Source organism: Megascapheus bottae, chromosome 9 (genome assembly GCF_031878675.1).
Source record: "Megascapheus bottae isolate mThoBot1 chromosome 9, mThoBot2.hap1, whole genome shotgun sequence".
Taxonomy (NCBI): domain Eukaryota; kingdom Metazoa; phylum Chordata; class Mammalia; order Rodentia; family Geomyidae; genus Megascapheus; species Megascapheus bottae.
The window spans coordinates 31,648,910-31,673,844 of NC_143517.1; the positions used below are offsets into that span (position 1 = coordinate 31,648,910).

Here is a 24,935-nt window from a genome sequence, read left to right on the forward strand (position 1 = left end):
TACAACAGAAATGGAGTATCTTAATATAGAATAGTAAAAAATAAAGATCAAGTTTTTCTAAATGGCTCAGAATTTAAATTATATTGCAGACTATTGAAAGGTGATGAAATTACTTATTCTCCAGAATAGTGGAATATAAAATCCACAAACTAGAAAATTGAAACTATGTTGGAGGAATAAGCAGACTATAATTAGGTTTTCTTAAAAATTAACTATATTACATGAAATACTACTTTGTTTTCATGCATTGTAGTTCACTGGAAAAATACTCAACAAAAGAAAGTCAGCATGCCATTGTCAAAGTAAAATCTATGAAAGGAAGAAAATTATTGCTGATTACAAAGGGTTATTTAGGATAGTGTCTACAAAACTTTTTTTAGTTATAAAAATGTAGCAACAGATGTACAGATAATTCACAGTAAAAGCAAAATGAACAAAAAGAAAAATCTCAATTATGGGAGAAATATAGCCTGAAAATAAGATACGATGTCTTTCTTAGCAGATTATTTTAGTGTGGTGCCATATAGAAACAATATTTCTTATATATTCATGCTGAAGATACAAAACAGTATAGTACCTGTGAAAATCAGTTTAGTAAAGTCTCATAGAACTTAATATGCATGTTTTCTTGACCCAGTAATCTGTCTTCTAGCAATCTACACTAAATGAAGAGGCATCCTCCCAAATGAAAAAAAGTACAATGCAATAACATCTAATACAAAAGTGATCACAAAAAAACATACTGCAAATGGTTTTGAGGCCTTTTATTGAATACCATTTGCAACAGGAAAGAATAGGTACCATGCAACTGGGGTGTTACTCAACTGGTAGAATCCTTGCCTTAGTAAGTACACTCTCCAAACATACAAACAAAAAACAGCTACGCTATCTACTACAGGAAAGGAAATGGGGGAAAATGCTTGTACTTTCATAGATTCAGGTATAGATACCAGTTAACTGCATTTTATTTTCCATTTACATATGCTTGCAAACCAACCATAGACAAAATACTAACAGTGATTATTTGTTCTCTATGCAGTATCTGCATTTGTAGACATTTTCATAATAAATATTTTTTTAAAAATTCATTAAAAAGTCTCAGATCACATGTGCAATTACCTAAATTGTTATATAACTTGTTATTTAAGTATTACTTATGTGCGTTGGAAATTGTTTAATAATCTGCTCAAATATTTTTATGATAGCTAAGTACTATTCTAAACAGTAACTGCAAATTCAAGTTTATTAAGCCTGAAGTTACTAGCCATCTAAATTTATTATTGTAAATATTGCTACAACCAATATTTTAGTGTTTTATAAAAGGAACCAATATATTTTACACCTCATAATTAAATTTAATACATGTTCCTAGTGACCATTTTCTAATATATATACATATATACTACATATATGTAAATATGCATGGCTTGGGAACTTAAAACCACTCCTTGAGAAAATATACAAATATATTATAAATTTATTAACTTTCATATGAAATTATTTTCATGTTGAATGTACTACAGAAGATTATAGTAGGTATTCCACAGAGGCAAAAATTGAAGTCATTCATATTGAATTAGCTATATTTCTTCTCAACATTGGGAAAGGAAAATGAAGGATTATAATCTGGAGAAGAAACAAACTACTAAGGGAGGCTTAATAGATGTATTTGGCAAACATAATGGTATTCTGGGAAGCTTTCATTATCTTCTACCCACAGCTGATACAGCTGGTTTGGACATCTAAACATTAAGGAAAAACCTGTTCAAAGCAAAAGTAAGAATATGCTTGTTCACAGTGGCAGTCATGAATAGTGTAAGGCAGAGGCTCTTGTCAACACTTTGGAGAATGCCTGTACTTTTGCAAAATGCTCAAAACACAGAGCCACTATAGTAGTAGATGAAAATAACACCAAACTATTCTTTGCATCACTCCCAAATTCAGGATTATGTGATTTTACTTCATATAATTTTAAAGCAGCATCTGTTACAGTTACCACTTGGAATTCAGAAAGGTAAAATATAGAAATTAGACAGAAATTCTTGTGGAAAATGGAGGTAATATTCAGAATATTTTCTTTATATATTATGCCAAATGTATATCATGATGTATAGACTTCAAATGATTAAAAAAAGTTTAGAGTTAGATAATTTTTGTTGGTAAATCTGGATAGCAAAAGAATAAACAATCACATATTTATTTATCTCAGTTTTTAAAAAAAATTCTCATGTATAAAATGCAATTTTAGGGGCCGGGAGTTTGGCCTAGTAGTTAAAGTGCTTGCCTCGCATGCACAAAGACCTGGGTTCGATTCCTCGGTACCACATACATACAAAAAAAGCCGGAAGTGGTGCTGAGGCTCAAGTGCTAGAGCTCTAGCCTTGAGAAAGTCCAAGGACAGTGCTCAGGCCCTGAGCTCAAGCCCAGGACTGGCAAAAAAATAAATAAATAAAATGCAATTTTATAATTATTGATGTATGATTTAATGTATAATTAAAAACAAATGTGCATTTTATATGCTTTCTATGAATAACAGAGAATAAGAAAGTGTTTTACAAAACTGTGGCTGATAGCTTGGCACGGGTAGCTCATGCCTGTAATCTTAGGTTCTCAGGAGGCTGAGATCTGAGGACCGTGGTTTAAAGCCAGCCTGGGCAGAAAAGTCTATGAGACTCTTATTTCCAATTAAGCACCACAAAAGTAGAAATGGTACTCTGGCTCAAAGTAGTAGAGTGTTAGCCTTGAGCTAAAGATCTCCCAGGCCCAGAGTTCAAGCCCCATGACCAAAAAAATTGAGTCTTCAATTCAAACTTGAGGAGAAGCACCTGAAGAACTGGAAGGTGGATGTGTGCTGACAATGACATATAATGTCTTTCTATTTTTCCTCATGTCCCCTGGAGTCTACTCTTCTTACTAAAATAAGTTGTAATGATAGCAATGAAGAAACACACACACACACACACACACACACACACACACATACACACACACATACACTCACACAAAACAAAGAACCCCTACTTTTTAAAAAAATGCATAATCAGTACCCAGGCTTAGGAAGAGTAGTATACAAACTTCATTTATGAGCACTCCACACAGTAGTGTTATATTTTGCCTCTGTATTAACCCTTTAGGATATTGAAATCATGATAAATATTGTCAGGCTGATCTCGATTTCAGTTCATGGGCCATATGGTTAACTATTGAAGACAAAATGTCAACAACAACAACAAAACCCCAAACTTTAAATCCTTTTATAATGCTTCCAATTTTAGATATTCCTCAAGTGTGAAGATTCAGATGAGAGAAGCAAACAACTGATTTCAAAATGCTCTGAAAGGGCCGAGAGTTTGGCCTAGTGGTTAAAGTGCTTGCCTAGCATGCGTGAAGACCCAGGTTTGCTTCCTCGGTACCACATACATAGAAAAAAGCCGGAAGTGGTGCTGAGGCTCAAGCGGAAGAGCTCTAGCCTTGAGAAAGTCCAAGGACAGTGCTCAGGCCCTGAGCTCAAGCCCAGGACTGGCAAAAAAAAAAAAATACTCTTGCTGCTTTCTCTATACAACAAAGCTACAATTTAGTGCATATAATAAGCTGGAAAATGGCTTTGTCATTAGTAGCACATCTATTGAGAATTACCAGTCCTTTATTTTTGACCCGAAGAAAGATGCTTATTTGCAATAAAAAAGAATTATGATCTTGCTGAATAAAGGTACAGGCCTATTTTTATCTAAGATACACAGAGCAGTGCATTCAATTTACTTTCTGACTATCTATTCAAAAGTTGATTCCCCAAGCTTTTTCTATCAAAGCATTGTGTTCTATTTTTTTCACAATGCCTTTTGTTCTCTCAAATTCCCTTCTTTATTTGTTCTCATCAGAATATATACCTCATTTGGCTTATCAAATGATTGTACTCTTTATCTCTGAACAGTATCTGCCACTATTTGTTGAATGGGCATTCAGAACCAGAGATACACAGGCACAGTGAGATATATCAGCAAGTCTTTAGGTTGGACTGGGATTTAGGTGGACTAGTTGACCATAATTGAACTAAAGTGGCCTCCTGGAAATTCCTTAGGCTTTCTCTACTGCTCCTCTGTGGCTCCTGTCTACTGGCAGACTTAAACCATGGCATGGAAAATAGTCAACTGACTAGTTTTATCCTATGTACTATAGCTTTTCCCATGAGTATAATTATCATTTTTTTAAAGGTTCATTCCAAGTTTCATCTCCTCCAGGAATTCTTACTTGACGTTACAGTTTCTATTCCCCACAGATTCACTTTGACTTTTCAATGACTCAATTTATTCCAATAAAATCTTATATGTGCTATAATCCTGGCCAATGTTCCAAGACAGAGTCATGCCATGAAGGGTGGAAAATGGAGAGATTTTCTAATAAGCTAAAGAAAAATTCAAAAGGTTGAGACAACATTAGCAGTATGTTTTCAGCTTGATCTTCAAGCAGATTCATGCCACCATGCCACACAAGAGGAAAGATGTGGAAATTGGATATACTGAAGAGAAACAGAGTCATTCAAAGATAATACTTAAGAGCTCTGAGCAAGTGTAGAGACCAGTGGGGGAAGGAAAAAGGCATGAGGCTGCCTAACTGGGAATGAACCTCAAGGAAAGAGTTTTGTTTTTCATTCAAAGAGACACAAGGTTCCTTGTCAACAAACTACTGGTTAAAGGACTATGTTGAATTAGAAATCTGCTCCTAAGAGATAAAGGTAGCATGGCAGAGTATTCCCAAGGAATTATAAAGAAAAAAAACCTGGAAGATTCCTAAGTGACTGTGTTACAGAGTTCAGAAATAGTTGTGACCATAATGCAGACACTAATCCTCATTACCGTTACCTAATTGCTTTATGCTAATATGCTCTTGAGAACATTCCTTCTGCAACTATGGTTATGCTGGGGCTTATTTACTTAAAAACAGAGTTCAAAAGGTAACTGCTCTGCTTTATACTGCAGGTAAGCCTTCAACAAACAAGTTGGCATTACAGCTCTAAAGCAGTCCTCAGGGAAGTAGCAGGACCCCAATGGCAAAAAGCAAGCCCTGAGACACTGTTCATTTCCATGCAGCAAAGCAATCAAATTTCCCTTCTAGTTAAAGGAGAACACATGGAAAATTCTGTGAGCTGAAAACGAAGTTAAAAAAAAATTAAATTACCTAGTCATTCATCAAAACAGCAGAGGCAACAAAAAATATTCTGCTGTGTACAAACTATTTAAAAAAAATTAGCCTGAGCAATCCAAAGAAGATGAATGAAATATAATTAACACATAAGATCTGGAGCTATGTGAATAGATAGGTAGGTAGATAGAAGCTGAATGAAGCAACAGGAGTCATGTCACCACAAAAGTGATGACAGGTGGGCTGAAAGATTCACAAATTATGAGGAGGTTTGGAAGCCTTGATGCTAAGGGAGGATGGAATTGTGTGAGCTTTCAGATGAAGGAAGGTGGCACATGTCCTAGAAAGAAGATGCAATAACCCTGAAGCATCACTGGGCTGGTGGTGAAAGCTGGAGTAGACGCACCTCTTTGTAGGAAGAAGAAATAAAACCTGAAGAACAGGAAGAGCCTAAGCAGATGTGATAATGAGCCCACTAGGAAGCTGGAGGAGAAATCAAGGTGAACATATGATTATAGGAGCAGCTACACTCAGATGTGATACAGAACAGAAACCTAGAGATGTGACAGGACATCTAGGGGCATAATCATTAAACAGAATAACTAAAAGTAGGCATTGCAATGAAGGAAGAAAGGAGGAGGGAACACATAAACACCACTTGTAGAATAGAAAGGACCTGATATCCGCTATAGCCTTGTATTATACATAAGGTACAAAGGTTGATTTGGAGGTTAGAAAACACTAGAAACTTCAGCATAGAAGTTTGTTACTTCACAGCTATAATAATATTTTTTAATTTAACAATAAGAGATTACTTTTAAAATACTGATTACACTAAAATGTGTTCATGCTGTATAGCTCAAAGCTGGAATCTCATATCTCCCTTCAATTCTAGCTAACTACTTCAGGAGGCTGACATATGAGGATTGTGATTCAAAGTCAGCCCATGCAGGAAAATCTGTGAAACTTTTATTTCTAACTTACCGCCAAAGAGTTAGAAATGATCTATGGCTTACGTGGTAGAGTGCTAGCTTTCAACAACCACAAAAAAAAAAATCTCAAGGATCATCCCTAGGCTCTGCATTTAAATCTCAGGACACACACACACACACACGCACGCACACACACACACACACACAACACACAACACACAACACACACTCACATACAAACAAACAGACACACACACAGACTCAAAATCAACTTCTCTTAACTGTACCAAAGTATGACTTCAGAAGGAAGAGTAATAGAGGGACTGAATTTTATCAAAGGACATTATATGCTTTCTGGAAATGCAATAAAACTTCTTTGGACAGTTATAGGCTAATAAGTAAAACTTTAAGTGTCCTTTTAATTCTTGGTCCTAGGGATTAAACCCAGGTACATTGCTTTGCCCTGAGCTTCATCTCAGCCCATAATTTTTCTTAAAAGTAATTCTCAAGTTATAAAACAATGATAGATTTAACAATATTCAATTTAATTCTCCAGTTTTGTACTATGAACATGGTGGCCAGACGCCAAAAATGGCTAATTTAAATTTAAATTAGCTATTTATAAATACAAATCTTAGCTACACTAAGCCCATTTCAGGTGCTCAGAAGCTATATTAGACTAGTGGTTAGAGTACCAGACATCACATAGACCAATGTTTCTACCAATACCTGTGTTCTATTTAACAGTAATGTAACAAAATGAATCCAATTACATTTTGATGTAATTTAACAGACATTGTGATTTTTTCCCCATTCTGATTTTTTTTGTGTGTGGGTCATGGGGCTTGAACTCGGCCTGGGCACTGTCCTAGAGCTCTTCAGCTCAAGGCTACCACCCTACCTCTAGGCCTGGACGTTCTCCTGAACTCTTCAGCTCAAGGCTACCTCCCTACCCTTTAGCCAAGCTCCACTTCCCTTTTTCTCGAGGTTAAATAGAGATAAGAGTCTCAGATACTTTTGTACTGGGGCTGGCTTTGAGCCTTGATCCTCAGATCTCAGCCTCCTGAGTAGCTAGGATTACAGATGTGAGCCACCACGCCCAGCACTCATTCTGATTTTTTTAAAGATTACCGAATATTTAACAAAATAAATTTCTAAAGGCAAATTGGCACAATACCTATGAAAAAATTCTAAATGAGAGTAAGACTTGAAGGTGCAAGTTACAAGTGCTTTAACAGAGGCACTATCAGAGTTAATCAAAAACTTGGAACACTAAAACTACTGGTGTAAGTGGAAATCCCATTGTGATATCTTAGAATTTCATGTACAGGAACCATGACCCCAACTTTCAGCTTTTTCTCTTTTTTTCTTATAACACATATGGGGGAAAAATCTCAAATGTTATTTAGCTAAGGGTTATATACCTGGAATGCTTATCCTAATGTTGCCTTGCTAGTTCTACTTGCTTAAACCTTAAATATCAGGTCATTTCTTCAAAGAAAAGACCCTGCCATCTCATCCTACTTAAATCAGAGTAGCCCTGTTAGCATCTGGTTAACTGTATTCCAAAGTCCCATGTGTTCAATATTTGGTCCTCGATTCTACTGGGAGATCATGAACCCTTCAAGTGTGAGGCAAAGGGGCAAGTCTGGATGTAATTGGTGTGCTGTCGAATGGGATACTGGGACTTTAGTTCCTTCTCGCCTTCATTTTTTGGTCAGCATGAAGTAAAAGCTTTACTCTCCTGCATGCTATCTTGCTGGTATTCTGCTACCACATCACTAACCAATGGCACAAAAGAAAATGGTTATAACCTTTTAAATTTCCATTAAAAAAGCTTTCTTTTTTGTAAGTTGATTATCTCAAGTATTTCTTTACAGTAATGGAAAACTAGTAAGTCACTTCTCGTGTATCTTGACTCATAGTTTTTTTTATCACATTATTTTGTTTACCTTTCACCACTGAATTTATTAATGTCAAAGGTACTTAAACGAGTTTGACTTTTCACTGGCTCCTTGTCTACAAATCTCATTTTAGAAAAGTTTTGTGGAATGTAGTATAATATCTTCGGATCCTAAGAGGCTGCCACACAAGGCATGTACCTTATAAATATTTATTGCATAAATAAATCAGTGAAGGCATTGGAGAGAAAGTGAAGATTAACGTTATTCACAGTGCAAATATACTTTTTTGACATATTCAAATTACAAATACACTTTGTTTTCTTTCTCATTCTGATTTTTCACCATTCATATTCATCAAATTTGAAATCTGAAATTCAGAAACTAAAAAGTTCTGAACAGAGAATATAGAGAATTTATTGCTTTCTTTTCTTTTTAAAAACAGCTTTTGTTTTAACCTGGGGCTTTGTGGTGATTTCTAGTCATATGCTATCACCTGTAGTTTTATGTGAGTTCTGTTTGTCTTCATTTATTTTCCTGAGAAAGACTTAAATTTCTGCATAGACCAGTTTCAGATTGTGATACTCTTATTACAGCCTCCCACATAGCTGAAATTATAGGGATGTGCCAGTATATCTAGCTTATTAGATGAGATGGGATCTTGATAAGTTTATTCCTGCACTGGCTTTGAATTATAATCCTTCCAATCTTCACCTCTTGCACACATGAGATTACAGGTATGTGCCACTATATAGGCCTATTCCCACATAAATTAACTTTCATAAAAGCTAACTGGAAGGTAGCCTAGATAAAATGAGTTTGGCCAGATATATCAGTAACTACTCAAATGCTGGTGGCTATCTTGAGATACATGTTAATATAGTTTAAAAATAACAAGAAATATGTCTCACATACTATATATCTCTATTTACTATTGAAAAAAACAAGTGTTAATGTTTCGAAAAACGTCAATTTAGAGTGTTCACTGAGTATAAAGTAAGGATATACAAAAAAAGATCTGGTTGTTGCTTTATCTGACTTTGATGCCTAATGTAGTGTGTGTGTGTGTGTGTGTGTGTGTGTGTGTGTGTGTGTGTGTGTATCTGTTTATTTGAATTAGGGAAAGGAAGGGAAAAAACAAGATAATGAGATGAAGGACAAAGGGTAAACCAAGGTAACAGTGATATCCACAAGAACAGATATTAAAAAGGAGCTTTGCATTTTGGGAGGGGGTGAGGGGAGGGAATGTGGGAGAAAAACATGAGAAAGGGTAATGATGTTCAAGAAGTAATGTACTCACTGCCTCACAAATGTATTTGTAACCCCTCTATTCAACATCCTAACAATAAAATAAAATTATATATACATATATATGCATATATGTATATATATTCCTGAAATAGACACAGCAAGCAAAAAAAAATAGACCTGGGTCAGATGACCTCAGTAGTATCCAGGGGAATGTATGATTTCAAACTTTTAATAGCTGTTACCATGTGCAGTTTTTAACTATGTGTTAACTACAACACATGGGTATACTAAGTTTTAGGAATACCATGAAAACTATCTGTCTCACAAGCAGCCATTTGATTATAATATGGCTTACAGAAGTCTTGAGTATTAATTCTTGAGTATATGTTCTATGATCAGTATAACTGTCACTGTAAATTGATAAGCTACCACTTGGGTTTACACATCTATCAGCTGTGGTTCATAGCTGTGGTTTATGGACTGAGTCCTTTTGAACCTGTGACACCTGTGTTCCTTGATCCATAAGACCAATGATGAGACTTTGAAACTCTGTGGCTCCCAATACTGGATAAAAGATGGTCTTTTTTTCTGGTCATTTTTCTTCTTTATTTTTTGTTTCTTTTTGCTTCTGTTATTGGATGCTAGAGACTGAATTTGGGTTCACACATGTGCTAAGCAGATATCATACCTTTGAGCTACATCTTTAGCCCTTCTTGGTCATTATTAACATGTCAAAGTATATGTAACTCTGATTAATACTCTGAATATTTCTTGATATCTAAATTTTGGTCATTCTTTGTTCTTGGTGGCAAAGAAATTTAATACAAAAGTGTAAAAGTTAAAATGATTGCACTTATATAATTGTATTATGTGGACAATTGGGTAAATGCCTAGTAGTGGAATTGCTGGGTCATAGGGGAGCTCTATGTTTAGGCTTTTGAGGAACTGCCATCGTGCTTTCCATAGTGGTTGAACAAGTTTGCACTCCCACCAGCAGTGTCAGACTAAATCCACTAGCACAACGATGTTCATTGCAGCACTGTTTACCATAGCAAAGATATGGAACCAGCCCAGATGTCCTCAGTTGATGAGTGGATCAACCAGATGTGGTATTTATACACAATGGAATTCTATGCTGCTGTCAGGAAGAATGACATCGCCCCATTTGTTAGGAAATGGAAAGACTTAGAAAAAAATCATATTAAGTGAGTAAGCCAGACTCAAAGGAAGATAGGCTCAATGGTTTCCCTCATTTGTCATAATCAGTAGAAACCTTGGTCTCTCCTAGCAGAGATTTGCAATAGAGCAAACCTAGATACATAAGTCCATATAGTATGATGCTAAATGAAAGGACCTCTAGGATATAGAAACAAAAGCCATATAAGGAATGATTGTTGTCCTTAACATACTATGTTATCTCTCATCTCTTTTGCTATCCCTTGATTATCTCATATTGTTACAGTACCTTACTTTGTTATCTGATATATTGGATATATTTGTATTTGGTTATTTGAAATTGGATAGGGAAGGGGCGAAAACAAGATGAGGGGTGGAGGGGAAGGAAATGGAGACCAAGACATGAGAAAGGATATCAATGTACGTGAATTAATGTACCTTCTATCTGGCAAATATAATGTAACCCTTCTATTAATTACAATAAAAATATATGAAAAAATAGTTGTATTATGTGTGTTTTTTGGTACTGGAGTTTAAACTCTTGATTTCACACTCATATTCAGACTCTTTACTCTTTGAGTCATATCTGTAGCCCTTTAAACTCTGGATGGTTTTGAGATATGGTATAAATGGTGTCTCCGAACTAGTCTAGACCAGGATCTTCCTATTTACACTTGCTAAGGTAACTGGTATGAAAAGCACATTCTACTACACTCAGCTTTTTCTGTTGAGATGAAATCTGTCAAATTTCTTTGCCTGGGCTGGCCTGGAATTGTAATGCTCTCCATCTCAGACTCCAGTAAAGCTGTGATGACAGCACCACACACTAACATTCCCAGCTGTTGCTTAACATGGGGTTTTATGGGCTTCCCGCCCCCCAGGCTTAATTTAAACAGTGGCCCTCTCTATCTCAACCTCCCAAGAAGGTAAGATTACAAGGCATGAGCCTTGATTAGTTTTTTCAGTAACACAAGAGATCATTTTAGAGGCCACCTCAGCTAGCCTGGCAGAGTGCATACATTAAGGTGTTCTTCCTTGTTTTAGGAGTATCTGGTATTTAGTTAAATACAATGAAAAAATAAACTTAAATGTATTTTTAAACTTTATATTCATGTTAGTAATTTCAATGAGGCTACATTTGAAATGCTCAATGAAAGACATTTAAGAAAACAAACTCTTGGGCTATATGAGAGTTTACTCCAGATCAACACTAAATTATCATTTGAAGAGGAACTGACCCAGCATTTACTTAGTATAAGGAGGTCCATCTTGGACTTAGATCAAGTTGGAAAGGATTCCTGGAAATCACAGAAAGAGTTCTTTATTTCACAAATAACAGAACTCACATACTGTGGGTTTGGGGGATGTACCATAGTATATTTTTGCTGTAATATAATTACATGTATTTCATTTTTCCCTTATTGGAGTTATAAAATAAGTATTTCATGCTAGCACTTTTTACATAATCTGAGTGAATTCTTAAGAAACAACAGATATATGCTAGATGATGATATACTCAATTGAAAAATATCACCAATAAATCATTAATATTATTTATGTCATTTTTAATTTATAGGCACATTTATAAAGAAATTAACTGTCTGAAACTATTGGGAACAATTAGCAGAGTGCAAACCTTTGCTAATGATATTAACTTTTTTTAAAGAAACATTTTCTTTTGGGTCCAAGTGAAATGGGAACTATTAGTGTATTCTCAGAAACATATGCAAATGATAACTATAAAATTTGAGGTCCAGAAAAGAATGAGTATATTTCACTCACCCAGCCAGTTTTAGTTACTGTTTAGCTTATACCCTACATGGTTAAAAGTGGGCAGTTATTCTTAAAACTCAAAAAATATTTCACAAAATATTTATGATTTTCTTAAGGAAGTGAGAGGTAAATATGGCCATTTCAGAATAAATTAGATCTTTGTCTCTCTGTCCAACACTTCAAGCACAATTTGAAAGTGAAATGGCAGCAGTAGGAGAGTTTGACCATTTACTTGTTAAGTGTCTTGAAAAAACTGTTGGTCCCTTGTAGTGGTGCAACGGCTAATGGGTTTTGCTTGGTGTGTTATGTGAAACCCCTCTGTGCTCTAACATGAAAAAGGTCTTTAAGGAAAGTGAGCAGCTTCCGGACCTGCTTCTTACAAGGATTGCAGTTTCTCTCTTTTTCCTTCTGAACCACTTTCAAAGGTTTATTTCATTCCTGCCCATTTGCATGTTACTAATGCAAATAGTTTGCAGTGGCAAGCTGATTCAGGGTGGGCCTCGTAGTGCTTACAGAATTATAGACTTGATTAGGTATAAAAATAAAAAAGGTAGAGCTCCACAGATTTTACAGTACATTAATATTTTACTACTGGCAATGTTTAGTGGTATAGGGGAAAGAAGGCAACAATTTACTTCAAATCATTTAAAAAGCTCTATTAATTTTTTTTGGAAATTGACTTAAACATTAGAAAGTTTATTACTACCACCACAGATAGATTGAAAATAGTACTAGATTAAAAGAAATATTTTATAATCTTTTGTCCAGTATAGCAGTATATATCATACTGGTATGGCAGGAAGTGCTGCCTGAAAGCCTTGGGTTGTTTTTTTTTTTGCTTCTGAATTCAGTTTTGTGTGTATTCAATCATATTTGTTACCTCTCAGGCTTTAGTTCCTCATTTATCCAACAGGGAAAGTATGTTAGAAGGGTTATTTCATATCAAAATGAGAATGGGAATGCTATAATTTGGACATGATTTGTTCTGTCAAAACTAAGATTGAAATTGATTGCCAATGTAGCAGATATAGGAGATGGATCCTTGAAGAGGGAATCATGTCTTCACCACAGGCTGGATCTGAGGTTCTTAGAATGTGAGTTCTCTCCTTCACCTCTCCTCTCTCTTTCACTCAGGCCTACTTGCCAGGCTGTCTCCTATCCTGCCATATCTACCTGCTGCTTTGCTTTGAGGTGCCAGGAAGCACTCCCATGGTGCTGTTACTCTAGTTTGAGCTTTTCCATCCCTGGAATTGGGAGCTGGATGAACTCCTCTTTCTGTTTCTCCCCTAAATTACTCACTCTCAAGTAATCTTTTATAGTAACAGAAATGGACTGATAGAAATCTGATAAGTTCCAGCTCTGCTAAAACTTGCTAGAAGTAGCACCTTCATTTACAAGTGTGTAAAAGGCTCACAACAACAAATTATCAGATATTGTTTTGTACAGTGATTTTCTGATCTCAATAGCATACGTGAAAATTGAATATAGCCCCTAAACCTGAATCTACACCTGATTATCTAATTATCCCATGACAATGTAAAGTTATCTCTGAGAGTTCCTTCTTGAATACCCTCATCAAGTTATTAGTTGAGTATTCAAAAGACTTCACAACTATTGATAATCTAGAATGCATTCATTCAATGAATGCCTATTTTTCACTTCCAAAGTAAGACTGTTTGATTGACACTGGAATTAGAGTTGTAAATAACACAGTGGTATAAGAAAGCCAATCTGCACCTTTTCAAGTTTTAAACCTACAATAACTTAATATTTGTACTTATAAGGTATTGAAATGTAAAAATACTATTCTAAAAAATATTCTTCAAATAGCCTTTCTAAAGAACAAATATATAAAATGTTAGTTTACATTTTTGTGCCATATTGATTGAATAGGTCTACAAGCTAAATTTATTATTCTAAAAATACAGGGAGAGTAAAAGGAATTGTTTCTTGAGGTTGAAATAACCTTTCTAGGCACACAGCTTCTGGTAAGGCTAAAACACCTACTCTCATTCGTGGAATACTTCTGACTTTCACAGAGGGAAGCTTTATGGGCATCATTCAGGGTAGATCCTTTCCTTCCTGTATAGGCATTAAGGAAAGAAGTTCTAATGCACTGAATTATTCTGCTGAAATGAAAATGAAATTTTTAACATAAAAGTTGGTTAGTTCCAAAAGCAGATTTTAATAATTTTCAGTAAATTACAAAAAAGTCTTACTTACGCACATTTATTTTGAATATAAATAATAACAGGAATATTATTTTGAAAAGTTTGTAAATTTAATTTTCTGCTTCTCCAATTCTCAAGGAAAATCACAGATTTTTTTTTCTTTTCCTTTTTAAAGAACAACAGAACTGGTTGGGAAAAAAAAGAATTTAATTGTTTGTTCTGCCATCTGAGATTGTAAGTATATAATTTCCTGCCAGACTGTGAATTCCGTCTAGAGACAGTTGCTGTCAGGAAGACTGATTAGAGGCCTTCCAGCAGGCACTGTGGCAACCACTGGAATCCATGAGATATACTGCCCTTATGTGGGAGTCCACTTTCTTCCAGCAACTAAATATGTCTAAATATGGGGCTACATGAATATGTGTGTTTTCATTTTCTAAGGTTTCCCAGCCAGACTCATCCATCACTGGCAACATGAGAAAACATTATAACACTATGAATTCTAACACTGTAATCCCTTGGAGAATCACATATACTATATTCAGAGGTCAGATGTGTCCCTGAAAGCTCTGACATTTCAGGATGTAGTCCCTGAAGTGCAATTCACTGAGGTGGTCAGCATCCCTGAGACAAAATCTGACCACCTAAAACATTTTACGTCCACCCTTGCACATGCGCAAAATGTGTACCTTCACAGGGTGGGTTTGTAAGTACTGGATGTCACCTGAAGATTCAGTGACATCCGTAAAGACAACTAACTGATAGGCATGAAATATATTACCTGACATCATCTAAGGGTTAATAACAAAATACAGAATTCTCCTTGAGCAGGATCAATTTTCAACAATTCATTGAGAATCTGGAGGGTAAAAAAAATACATATATACATACACACATATATATATATATATATATATGTTATTGGTGGTGATGGTGGTGGTGGTGGTGGTTGTGGGGCTTCAACTCTGGGCCTGGGTGCTGCCCTGGACTTTTCAGCTCAAGGCTACCACCCTAACCCTAGAGTCACAGTGCCACTTACAGTTTTCTAGTAGTTAAATGGAGATAAGTTTCATGGAGTTTAATGCCCTGGCTGGCTTTGAACCACGATACTCAGATCTAAGCCTCCTGGGTAACTAGGATTTCAGGCATGAGCCACTGAGCCCGGCTAATAATCTTATAGATTAAAAGAATAGAAATGAAACAATCGGAAATGCCAAGCAATGGTTCATAGCTTTATAAGAAGAAAGCAAAAGGTAAAATAATGTATGTTGCTGGATATGGTTTTCACACCTATAAATTCAGCAACTTAGGAGGTTAAAATGTGAAAATTATGAATTCAATGCCATCAGGGAATACATGGTAGACACTCACTTCAAAAGTAAGTATAAATAAATTGAAAAATAAATATAAAATAATATAGCTGTAGCTCCCAGGATTAATGTGATTCAGCTCATTTAACATCTTTGAAGGCAAATCCAAGTATAATATGAAAATTCATCTTACATATAAACAAAAACAAAAGTGGAAAATTCTTTAATTACGTTAAGAAAAAAAACTTGTAAAAAATGTTTGAATGCTAATTTACTAATATACAGCTAGATTCTCAATAGACAATACTATTCAACCTGCCTTTATATGCTCCAAATAAAATATAAGAATGAATTTGTTCATTACAAAACCCAAAAATCTTTAAATGAAACTGATTAGGGTGAGAAAAAAATGGCAGTACTTGAAAATTTTTATTAGGGATGACTCAGTGGCTCAAGTGGCAGAGCTCTTGCCTAGTAAGCAAGACACTGATATCTCCCAAATTTTTAAAATGAAATTTGCTTTTTGATTCTGAGTTTTATCATATTTTTCAAGTTTTCCATAGAAAAGAGAGGACAGTTCACTGTCAAGTCAGGCAATTGTCCCACAGCTAAGCTTTTGTCATCTCATTGACCAGGCTTTGAAAACAAAGAGAATATTTTATACGTTTGTGCTGAACTATGCCATTGTTTTACTTTATACACAGTATTTGTGATTTTTGTTTTCTGATTAGTCAGTTAATGTATTCTGAAGCCATTGACTGTAACTTCATTAAGCAGTCTTCATATAGTAACAAACCTTTTCCTCTGAGATAAATATACTCAAGTTTAATAGTGGATTGTCTAGCTTGTCTGCTTGAATCTTACTACACTTAATTTTCTTATACAAAACATAATCTCAAAAGGACTATTTTTTATTATTGATCAAATGAAATTCTAACTAGCTATTTTTATGTCCATCTTTGTATTGCAATTTTCAAAATATGTATTTATGCAAGAAAAATCAAACAAAATCTCCAATATATACCCAGGATTGGAGAATAATGCATGTGAATAATGCTGAGAGTATTAATCATACATTTTTGTTTGCATTATCGAATTTACCATGTATATCTAATTGGGGAAACTTAGCTGATACATACAAGTAAACATATTTTAATAAATTTACTCAAAGAAACCTATAAAATTAGTGCATGCCTCAACATGTCAATGTCATTCTTCACAGAACTACAAAAGACAATTTAGAATTTAGTTGATACCACAAAAACCACGAATATCCAAGTATTGGGGAAATGTTTCAGGAAATGAGCATAAATATGTATTTTATAGAAAAGACCCTACAAAAATAAAAAGTAGAAAATAAGGAAAATGGATAAATAGATATAAATGAAACTAAAATGTTTGGGTTTTTTTTCATTTTACTAGAAAAGGAAATGATAATAGACTGAAGATACAACCTTCAAAATGGGAAAATATTTGTGAACTATATTTTTGACATGGCACTAATACACCAACTATATAGGAAAGAAAAAATGCAATAGCAAAAATCCAAACAAATCAATTAAATATCTAATAGTCTCAAGTTTGAAGTTAGAATACTAGTTACCAGAGGCTAATAAGCACATAGAGGCGAGGTATACTAAGCACATGTTGATGAACGGTCCTAAGAAAAAGTTAGCTGAGAGTAATTCTGGCATTCTATTACACAGCAGCACAACTAAAAATATACTATATGTTTAAAAATGTGAGAAGAAAGGAATCAGAATGGTTTTTACCACAGAAATTATATGAGTCAAGGAAAAAGGTATGCCTAATCTTGTTTAAATATTTTAGTATGCACATTTGTAACCAAGTATCACATGATGCCCACAATATATATTTTCACTGTCATGTGTAGGTTAAAAATAAATTTAAATTTAAAAAAGGGATTTGTAACAAATTCATAAAATTACATGGAAAAGCTTCAAGAATGTACCAGTTCCAACATTATCCTTTCTAATTGTAAATGCAGTTACTTAGAAAATGTTGACTCTATTCCAAGGTATTTCAGGATTATAAATGAGGAGGTTTATGTGTCAGTGGCACACGGACAGCCAGCTCTTACATCAGCTCCTTTGGGCTTCAGCTCAAGGATTTAAACAGCCTTTCTTTGTCTAATGATTTGACCAGTAACTACCCCAAATATATTTCACATCCAAGTAGGGAAGTTTGCAGAATACAGAAGCTCAGCAATTCCATGAGAGGCAAGAATAGTAGATTAATAATCACCGAACTTAATTTTCTATAAAAATGAAAGGGTAGCAATGTATGTGAATTAATGCACCTTCTATCTAATTACAATAATAAATAAATAAATAAATAAATAAATGCTTTCTGTCTTGGACTAGGTAGATTAAAATGTCATGCACCATTCTTTTGAATAAAGTTTCAAAGCATGATATTCCTAAAGACTAAGCAGAAACAATAATTTTTTTCAGAAGTCCCAATCTTCAGGTATATAAAAGAAATTATACTTCTCACGTAATGTTAAATATGACTTGTTTAGCTTCTGTGATTCTACTTTGCCTTATGAGCAATAGATAAGCCCCATTTATAAAAAAAAATGTGGTATTCCAGTGGTCATGTATTTGTTTAGAAAAACACATGGTCTTTGGTTCATCCCTGATACTACAACAATTAATTCTATTTTTCTTAATGTCTAAGTAAATTCTAGGTTCGACTAAAGGTTTAATCTTTTTGTCTTTTATGGCAGTTTATCTGATTTGGGAAGGGGAAGCACAGAAATGATGGGACAAACGGTGAACCATTTCAGCTGTGATACTCACCAGACACTATGTTAGAAATGAGCTATGAAACCTGGTTTACAGGATGGTCACGTGGGGGAAATGGAGAAAAAACGAACTCAATACCTGACTTATGTAACTTTAACCTCTCTGTACCTCACTTTACAATACACACTAAAAAAATAGAATAAATAGAAAAAAGGAACAATAGAAATAAAATTCCTGGTTGTGAATGATAATTAGAAATAGCAATGAATTCTATCAATTGATGGGGCATGCAAATAATATATAAAAACCAGTAACTATCTATTACTTAATAAGCTTTCAGTAAGTTTGCAGAAGCCTCTAACTACTCATCCAAAGTTTAGTCCTTGTTTTTCCCCTGCAAACAAATTCTTATATTATTTGAGTTCAATTTGTACAATTTAAAATTCTTGCTTACACAGACAACTGTGCCCAAGACTAGCAGCATAATTCAGCTCTAGTTCTGGGAAGGAAGCATTGTCTGTTCCCTTGGTGTGTTTACTGTATCATTTTGTTTTATTTTTCTTCTTTTAAAACACATGGAATATCTGTAGGTACGGAAGTCATTCTCAAACACTGAACACTTAAAATAAATCAGTCATGCTGTGTCAGCAAATTAGTAATTGATAGAGCTAGGATTAAATGTTTGGTACAAGAATTGCATAGTTTGAATTTTTATCATCTCCACATATAAATTAATTTAAAATCTTGAAGAGTCAGTTCTCCCATCTTTAATCCTATTGGACTTAGAACCATAAGCATTTGTAATGTTTAGAATAATGTGAGAGAATAATAGTTTTCCAATACTAAGTCTCTCCATCCAAGCACATTATAATATTCCCCTTAGTTCAACTCATTTCAGTTTCCATCATTAATTTGTGCAGTGTGTTGTCATTTTGTTTACAGTTCCTGCAAATTATAGTCATTTCAAAAAATAATTATGAGGTGTTATCAGAAGGGCAAAATGAATAATACAGTCAAGAATTTGCTTACTAATAAAAAAGTTTTTACTTAAAAAGAATCTGTTCATGGACTTTCATTACTAGGAATGGAGTTAAAAAGCAAAAATACTATTCCTTTAATAAATGAATGTTACCAATGTTTTATGTAGTGCTAGTAAAGCTGAATCTTATGGATTGCTTAATAATTCCACAAATTAGCTTTAAATTGTCGTAAAATTGGTTGTTAGACAAGTTGTATTTTCCTTTGTCTTAAACTATGTTTTAGGGCATATTTCTTAAGAGTTTTAATTTTATCTTCCACGGGAAGTTTAGACTGTTACATAAACTTCACAAGTGTGCAGGTTTATGTTTTCTATTTTTTTAAATTGTATTTTATTGTCAGGGGTTACAGTTACATTCATCAGGTAGTGGGTACATTACTTCTTGAACATTGATACCTCTTCCCATGTTTTTCTCCCACTTTCCCTTCCCCAACCACTCCCAATCATCTTTTCTCTTTCTCCCCTCTATTCAAATAAACCAATTACCAAATGAATGTATATACAATATACCAAGTACCAAAGTCAGATTCAATAACAACATGATTATTTTAAATCTTTGTACATATAAAATTCTTTTACAAAAACTAAAACAAATAAATACCCGATATATTCCCCCCCAAAATACCCTATATAGTCTCCAAATCCCACTGATGATTGCAACACAGTTAACTGACAGTTTCAGCTTCAAAGTGCAGGAAAAAAAGGATCTCAAATAGAGATCTTTTTCTGAGAAGGAAAAAGGAAACTCAGAGATCGTGATCCCATACCTATTGCATAACATTTATCCACTTGCCCTAATAGCTTAGCATTAGGGAAATGTCAATGAAAATATTACTATATTATAGAGTAATAGTAAATGAATAATCTGTTTTGCAAGTCCTGGGGCTTGAACTCAGGGCCTGGGCACTGTACTTGAGCTTTCTTGAGGTAGCCATCTACTACTTGAGCCACAGCAATCTGGCATTTTCTGTGTATGTGGTACAGAGGAATCAAACCCAGGCCTTTGTGAATGCTAGGCACGCACTCTACCACTAGATCACACTCTCAGCCTATAAAAGCATTTTAAAACTCAGTATTTACATTGAAATGGAAATTCATACCCAATTTTATTCTTTTGAAAACTGTTTACCTAAAGTATTTCCAAAATTAATACTTTTTCAACAATAAAATTTTAACAAATTACCTACTAACAATGTTTTGAATATCAATATCTTTGATCTTGTATGACTCTGGATCCAATCACATGTTTTATTATCAGGTGACATATCCTGGTAGTACAGAATTAAGCTGTTAACCTCAAGTAATTTCAGATTACCTTGTGCTGAGTGCTCTAAGTATTTTCTAGTTTTATGTAAAACACTTTTTTTGATTCTCTGCCAACAAAAATATGCTTAATCATTTTTACTGAGTAAAGTAGTATGATACATAATAATAAAAAGCTCCAGTTCTTTTCCTTAGGTTTGAGCGCTATTTTGTACTGACAGCTAAATGCTATTTTTAAGAATATTTCCAAATAGTACTAGAACTTAAGTAAAAGAATATGAGTAGTTAAAAGTACTGAGTCTTTTGCTTTCTAACAGCCATCATTTCCTGAGCTTTTTATAGAACTCTGATGAAATTTATTAGCCACTATAAAGATTAGGAACGTAAACTCAAAAAATTTAGTTTTGGGCTGGGAGTTTGGCCTAGTGGTACAATGCTTTCCTAGCATGCACGAACACCTGGGTTCCATTCCTCCGTACCACATACATAGAAAAAAGCCGGAAGTGGTGCTGAGGCTCAAGTGGTAGAGCTCTTGCCTTGAGAAAGTCCAAGGACAGTGCTTAGACCCTGAGCTCGAGACCAGAACTGGCAAAAAAAAGTAGTTTTCTTCTATGTTTAGGTGTCTGAACAATCCAATAATCCAACAGGGATAAGCCCATTATAGTTCTTTTCTGGATATTATGGGAGTAAAATCTGAAGTTGAGTCTTTATCAAATGTCCAATCCTTCAAATACTATCCTAGCTAAATATTGAAGAGGCAGGACTGATGACACTCAAAGGATTCTAACTAATAATCAGAGAAGTAGAAATATCAAGCTTCATATAGAAAAGAAACGTAGACTTGATGTGAAGGGAGAAACTGAGAGACTAATAACCAGGAAGAAAGGAAAGCAGCATTTCAGGAATCTAACACATACCTGCTCTCTCATATCCCCTAACATTCAAGAGAGGCTGGGATGCAAGCCACAAGAACCAAATCTGTCTGGTTTGTGCTGCATCATATTACCAATGCCTAAAACAGTCTGGCATATAATAAGAACACAATATATAAATGTTGAATATTACTATTTTAAAATATAGTATCTAGTCCACCTTTCCTTTGCAACATCTACTATTTTTATGCATAACAGAACAGCAAGACTTGGTAGGAAAAGTCAAAGGTTTAGAACTAAGAAGAATTGTGTAAAACTGCTCTTCACACATACTTAACTTGGAGTAATGACTTAAGTGTTTTGGTTCTCAGTTTTCCAACTATAAAACTGATAAGATAGTGTTACTATGGTAGTAAGCAATTCTGAATGCTTACCTAGCATACATCCATGCTCACAGTAGTTACTCAAACCACGACAGCTATTAACTAGGAGTGGACAGTCTGGGTAGGATGTTGTGTGCCTGACACCCCACCTCCACTCATGAGGCAGATTCGAGGTGAACCCAGGCAAGTGTAGTGAGAAGAAATTCCAAAAAGAATGTATAAAACAAATGCTAAGGTTATGCATAAGGAATCACGTATTTGTCTAATGAGAGCCTAGTTTCAAGTCCTAGCACTACAGAAAGAAAAAAAAACAGAAAAATAGATTTTAGTAAGTCTATCCTTTATAGAGTTGTGATTAAGGAATCAAAGATAATAGGAGAGATTAAGGAGGGGAGTTTCAATGATGAAATTGATACAGCTGACCCTGCAAAAAGTGACCCTTTTATTATACAAAGATAGCGTGACCTATGAGCTTTTCCACCTGTGTTCAAGTCCAGCAAGCAGTCAGTGGTTAGACAGAGGACCATAGATTGTTAATTATTAATAGTAAGTAAGCACTTGCAATGTACATTGCAAAGAAAAAATGTAAAATTGATTGCCAGGTATATGGATGCAAATTTCCTTTGAGAACAGCAATCCATTCAGCTAGACAAGAATAATGAAAAAGAAGGACTCTAGAGTCAAACTTTACATCATGTTCTTAGAGAAAGTTGACATTTTAGTGACTCATCATGATATCAAAAACATCAAGCCACAAGGTGGAAATTTATTCAAAGCAGTAAAAACACAATCCTGTTGTATTAAAGAAAAAACAAACTATGGGATTTTGTTTCCATTTCAATTAGCAGCTCTGGATATAGCCACAAAGTAACTGTGAGTAATAATGAATTACCTCATAAACCATAGAACTTCACCAACCATAGAATGGTGGCTGTACACACTCATATATAAATATACACAAACACATACACATAACTGTGCATTTTAAGTAAGCATTTTCTTCAGTCAAAATTAAATTTATTAGTCTATTTGAAACTGAATGGTGAGATTGGCAGAGTATTTATAGAATTCAAAAAAAAGTATTCATGTATTTGAAGAAATGAATTGATTTTTTCTGGAAAGCATAATGGTCTCATGCATACTATATCAAATCTAGAGTACATAGTCTATACAAATCTATAGAGTACATAGTCTTTCAAGCTTTATAATACAATCTACATTTTTAAAGTATAGCCTTGGTGTACAGGAAATGCTGTATAAGTAGGGAAATATTTCACTATGTATTGATCTATGGCCACTAAAATAAGAGTACAGTATTTTTTAGTTTGAAATGGATAATGATGAGAAGATGTGCTATCTTTAAGCTAAGTTTATAAATACTTGGGGAGAAAAATTATGTTTTACAGTATGTTCTCAAGTATTATAATATATTCACACTTCAATATTCTGTAATTTTTATATAGTGTTCAGTATAGTGATTGAGACACCAATGAAATTGAGTAGTACCATTGAAAATATAAAATTAACTTTCCTAATGTTTTTCTAAAAAAGAATGTAAATCCTACTGAACAAAAGGCATGTAGAGCTGGGAATGTGGTTTAGTGGTGGAGTGCTTACCTAACATCTATGAAACCTTGGGTTCGATTCCTCAGTACCACATAAATAGAAATAGCTGGAAGTGGTGGTGTGGCTTAAGTGATAGAGTGCTAGCCTTGAGCAAAAGAAGCTCAGGGACTGTGCCCAGGCCCTGAGTTCAAGGCCCAGGTCTGGCAAAAAACAAAAACACAATTAAAAAAATGGAGAAAACCATGCTTATACAGTCAAAATGATAAAATTCCTAGAGGAGATTTAACTCAAACTACTACCGGTTGATTTCAAACAAATTGATTAATAATACTTGTGAACATTGTAGTAAGGTGAAGCAAAACCATTAGGATATTAGAAAGCCCTGTAAACCAGATATACAGTGGTAGAAGCATGCCTGGAAGTGGAGAGTCTTCCAAGCACACTATCCCAATTAGTCTCCATTCAGAATTTAAATGATATCATCCTCACAACATGCAGCATTTTTTGTCACTCTCACATTTCCAGGCATTTTTGCTTCTGCTGACATAAACGCATTCCACAAATAGAATGCTATAGCAATCTTCTGCTACATATTTAAGCCCATTTGTACATTCATTTTTTTAAGGATTTTTTAAAAAATTTCTTAGCTGTGAGAGGGCTGGGGGCTGGGAAAGTAGTTTTAGAATGAATGAAAACATATTTTCTAAAATGACATTAGACACTTGATCCATTGTGGTTGTTTTTTTTTTTTTTTTGAAGAATAGAAAAGAAAAATAGACATTGCCTCCTACCTTGAAAACAAACATCTCGCGGCGAAGAATAGCCAGAGTGTTAAAGTTCCCATCACAGATGTTGGGTTTGGCTCCTGGATAGGAAGGTCTGCCGGTTGGAGGCCGAGGAGGCTTGGGCCTGTCATTTTTCCTTGGGTCCACAGGAGGAATAGAGCGGTGTGGGGGCACTGTTGGTAGAGGCCTTGTTGGTGGAGGAATCTTGTCAGGTGGACCTTTTGAAAATAGGAGAAGAATGCTTGGCTCACTTCAAACTTGCAATAGTGTGGGAAATAGGTTACAGAGAACAATCACTTGTCAGCAGAAGGAACAGACTACTAAGCAAGCTTGGAGGTCTTTACAGTCATGTTTTCTTACTTAAAAACAGTCACTTTAATGCACCAAACCACGACTGAATCTTTATGAGATTGTCCTCACTATTCTAGATCTTGGATATAAGTAATTAGTGCTTGTTAATGTTAATGATTTTTCATTTATAGGTTTTCTATGGCCCCTATTGGAAAGCTGTCCATAAGTCTTTGGAACTAGATAGTATAAAGAAATAAATAAATGAAAATGAGTATTAAAGTCAGGCATGTAAACCCTACTCAAGATTATCTTGGA

At 34.6% G+C, this 24,935-nt stretch overlaps 1 protein-coding gene across 1 annotated transcript in view; it reads right to left on the bottom strand.

Annotated features, from left to right (window-relative positions):
- The window catches only part of Mmp16 (matrix metallopeptidase 16), a 242,811-nt gene that overhangs the window by 38,040 nt on the left and 179,836 nt on the right, over positions 1 to 24,935 (bottom strand). Inside the window, exon 6 of the mRNA XM_090339029.1 lies at positions 24,336 to 24,547. Within this exon, the coding sequence (XP_090195155.1) occupies positions 24,336 to 24,547 (212 nt within the window). The remainder of the gene's footprint in view (positions 1 to 24,335; positions 24,548 to 24,935) is intronic.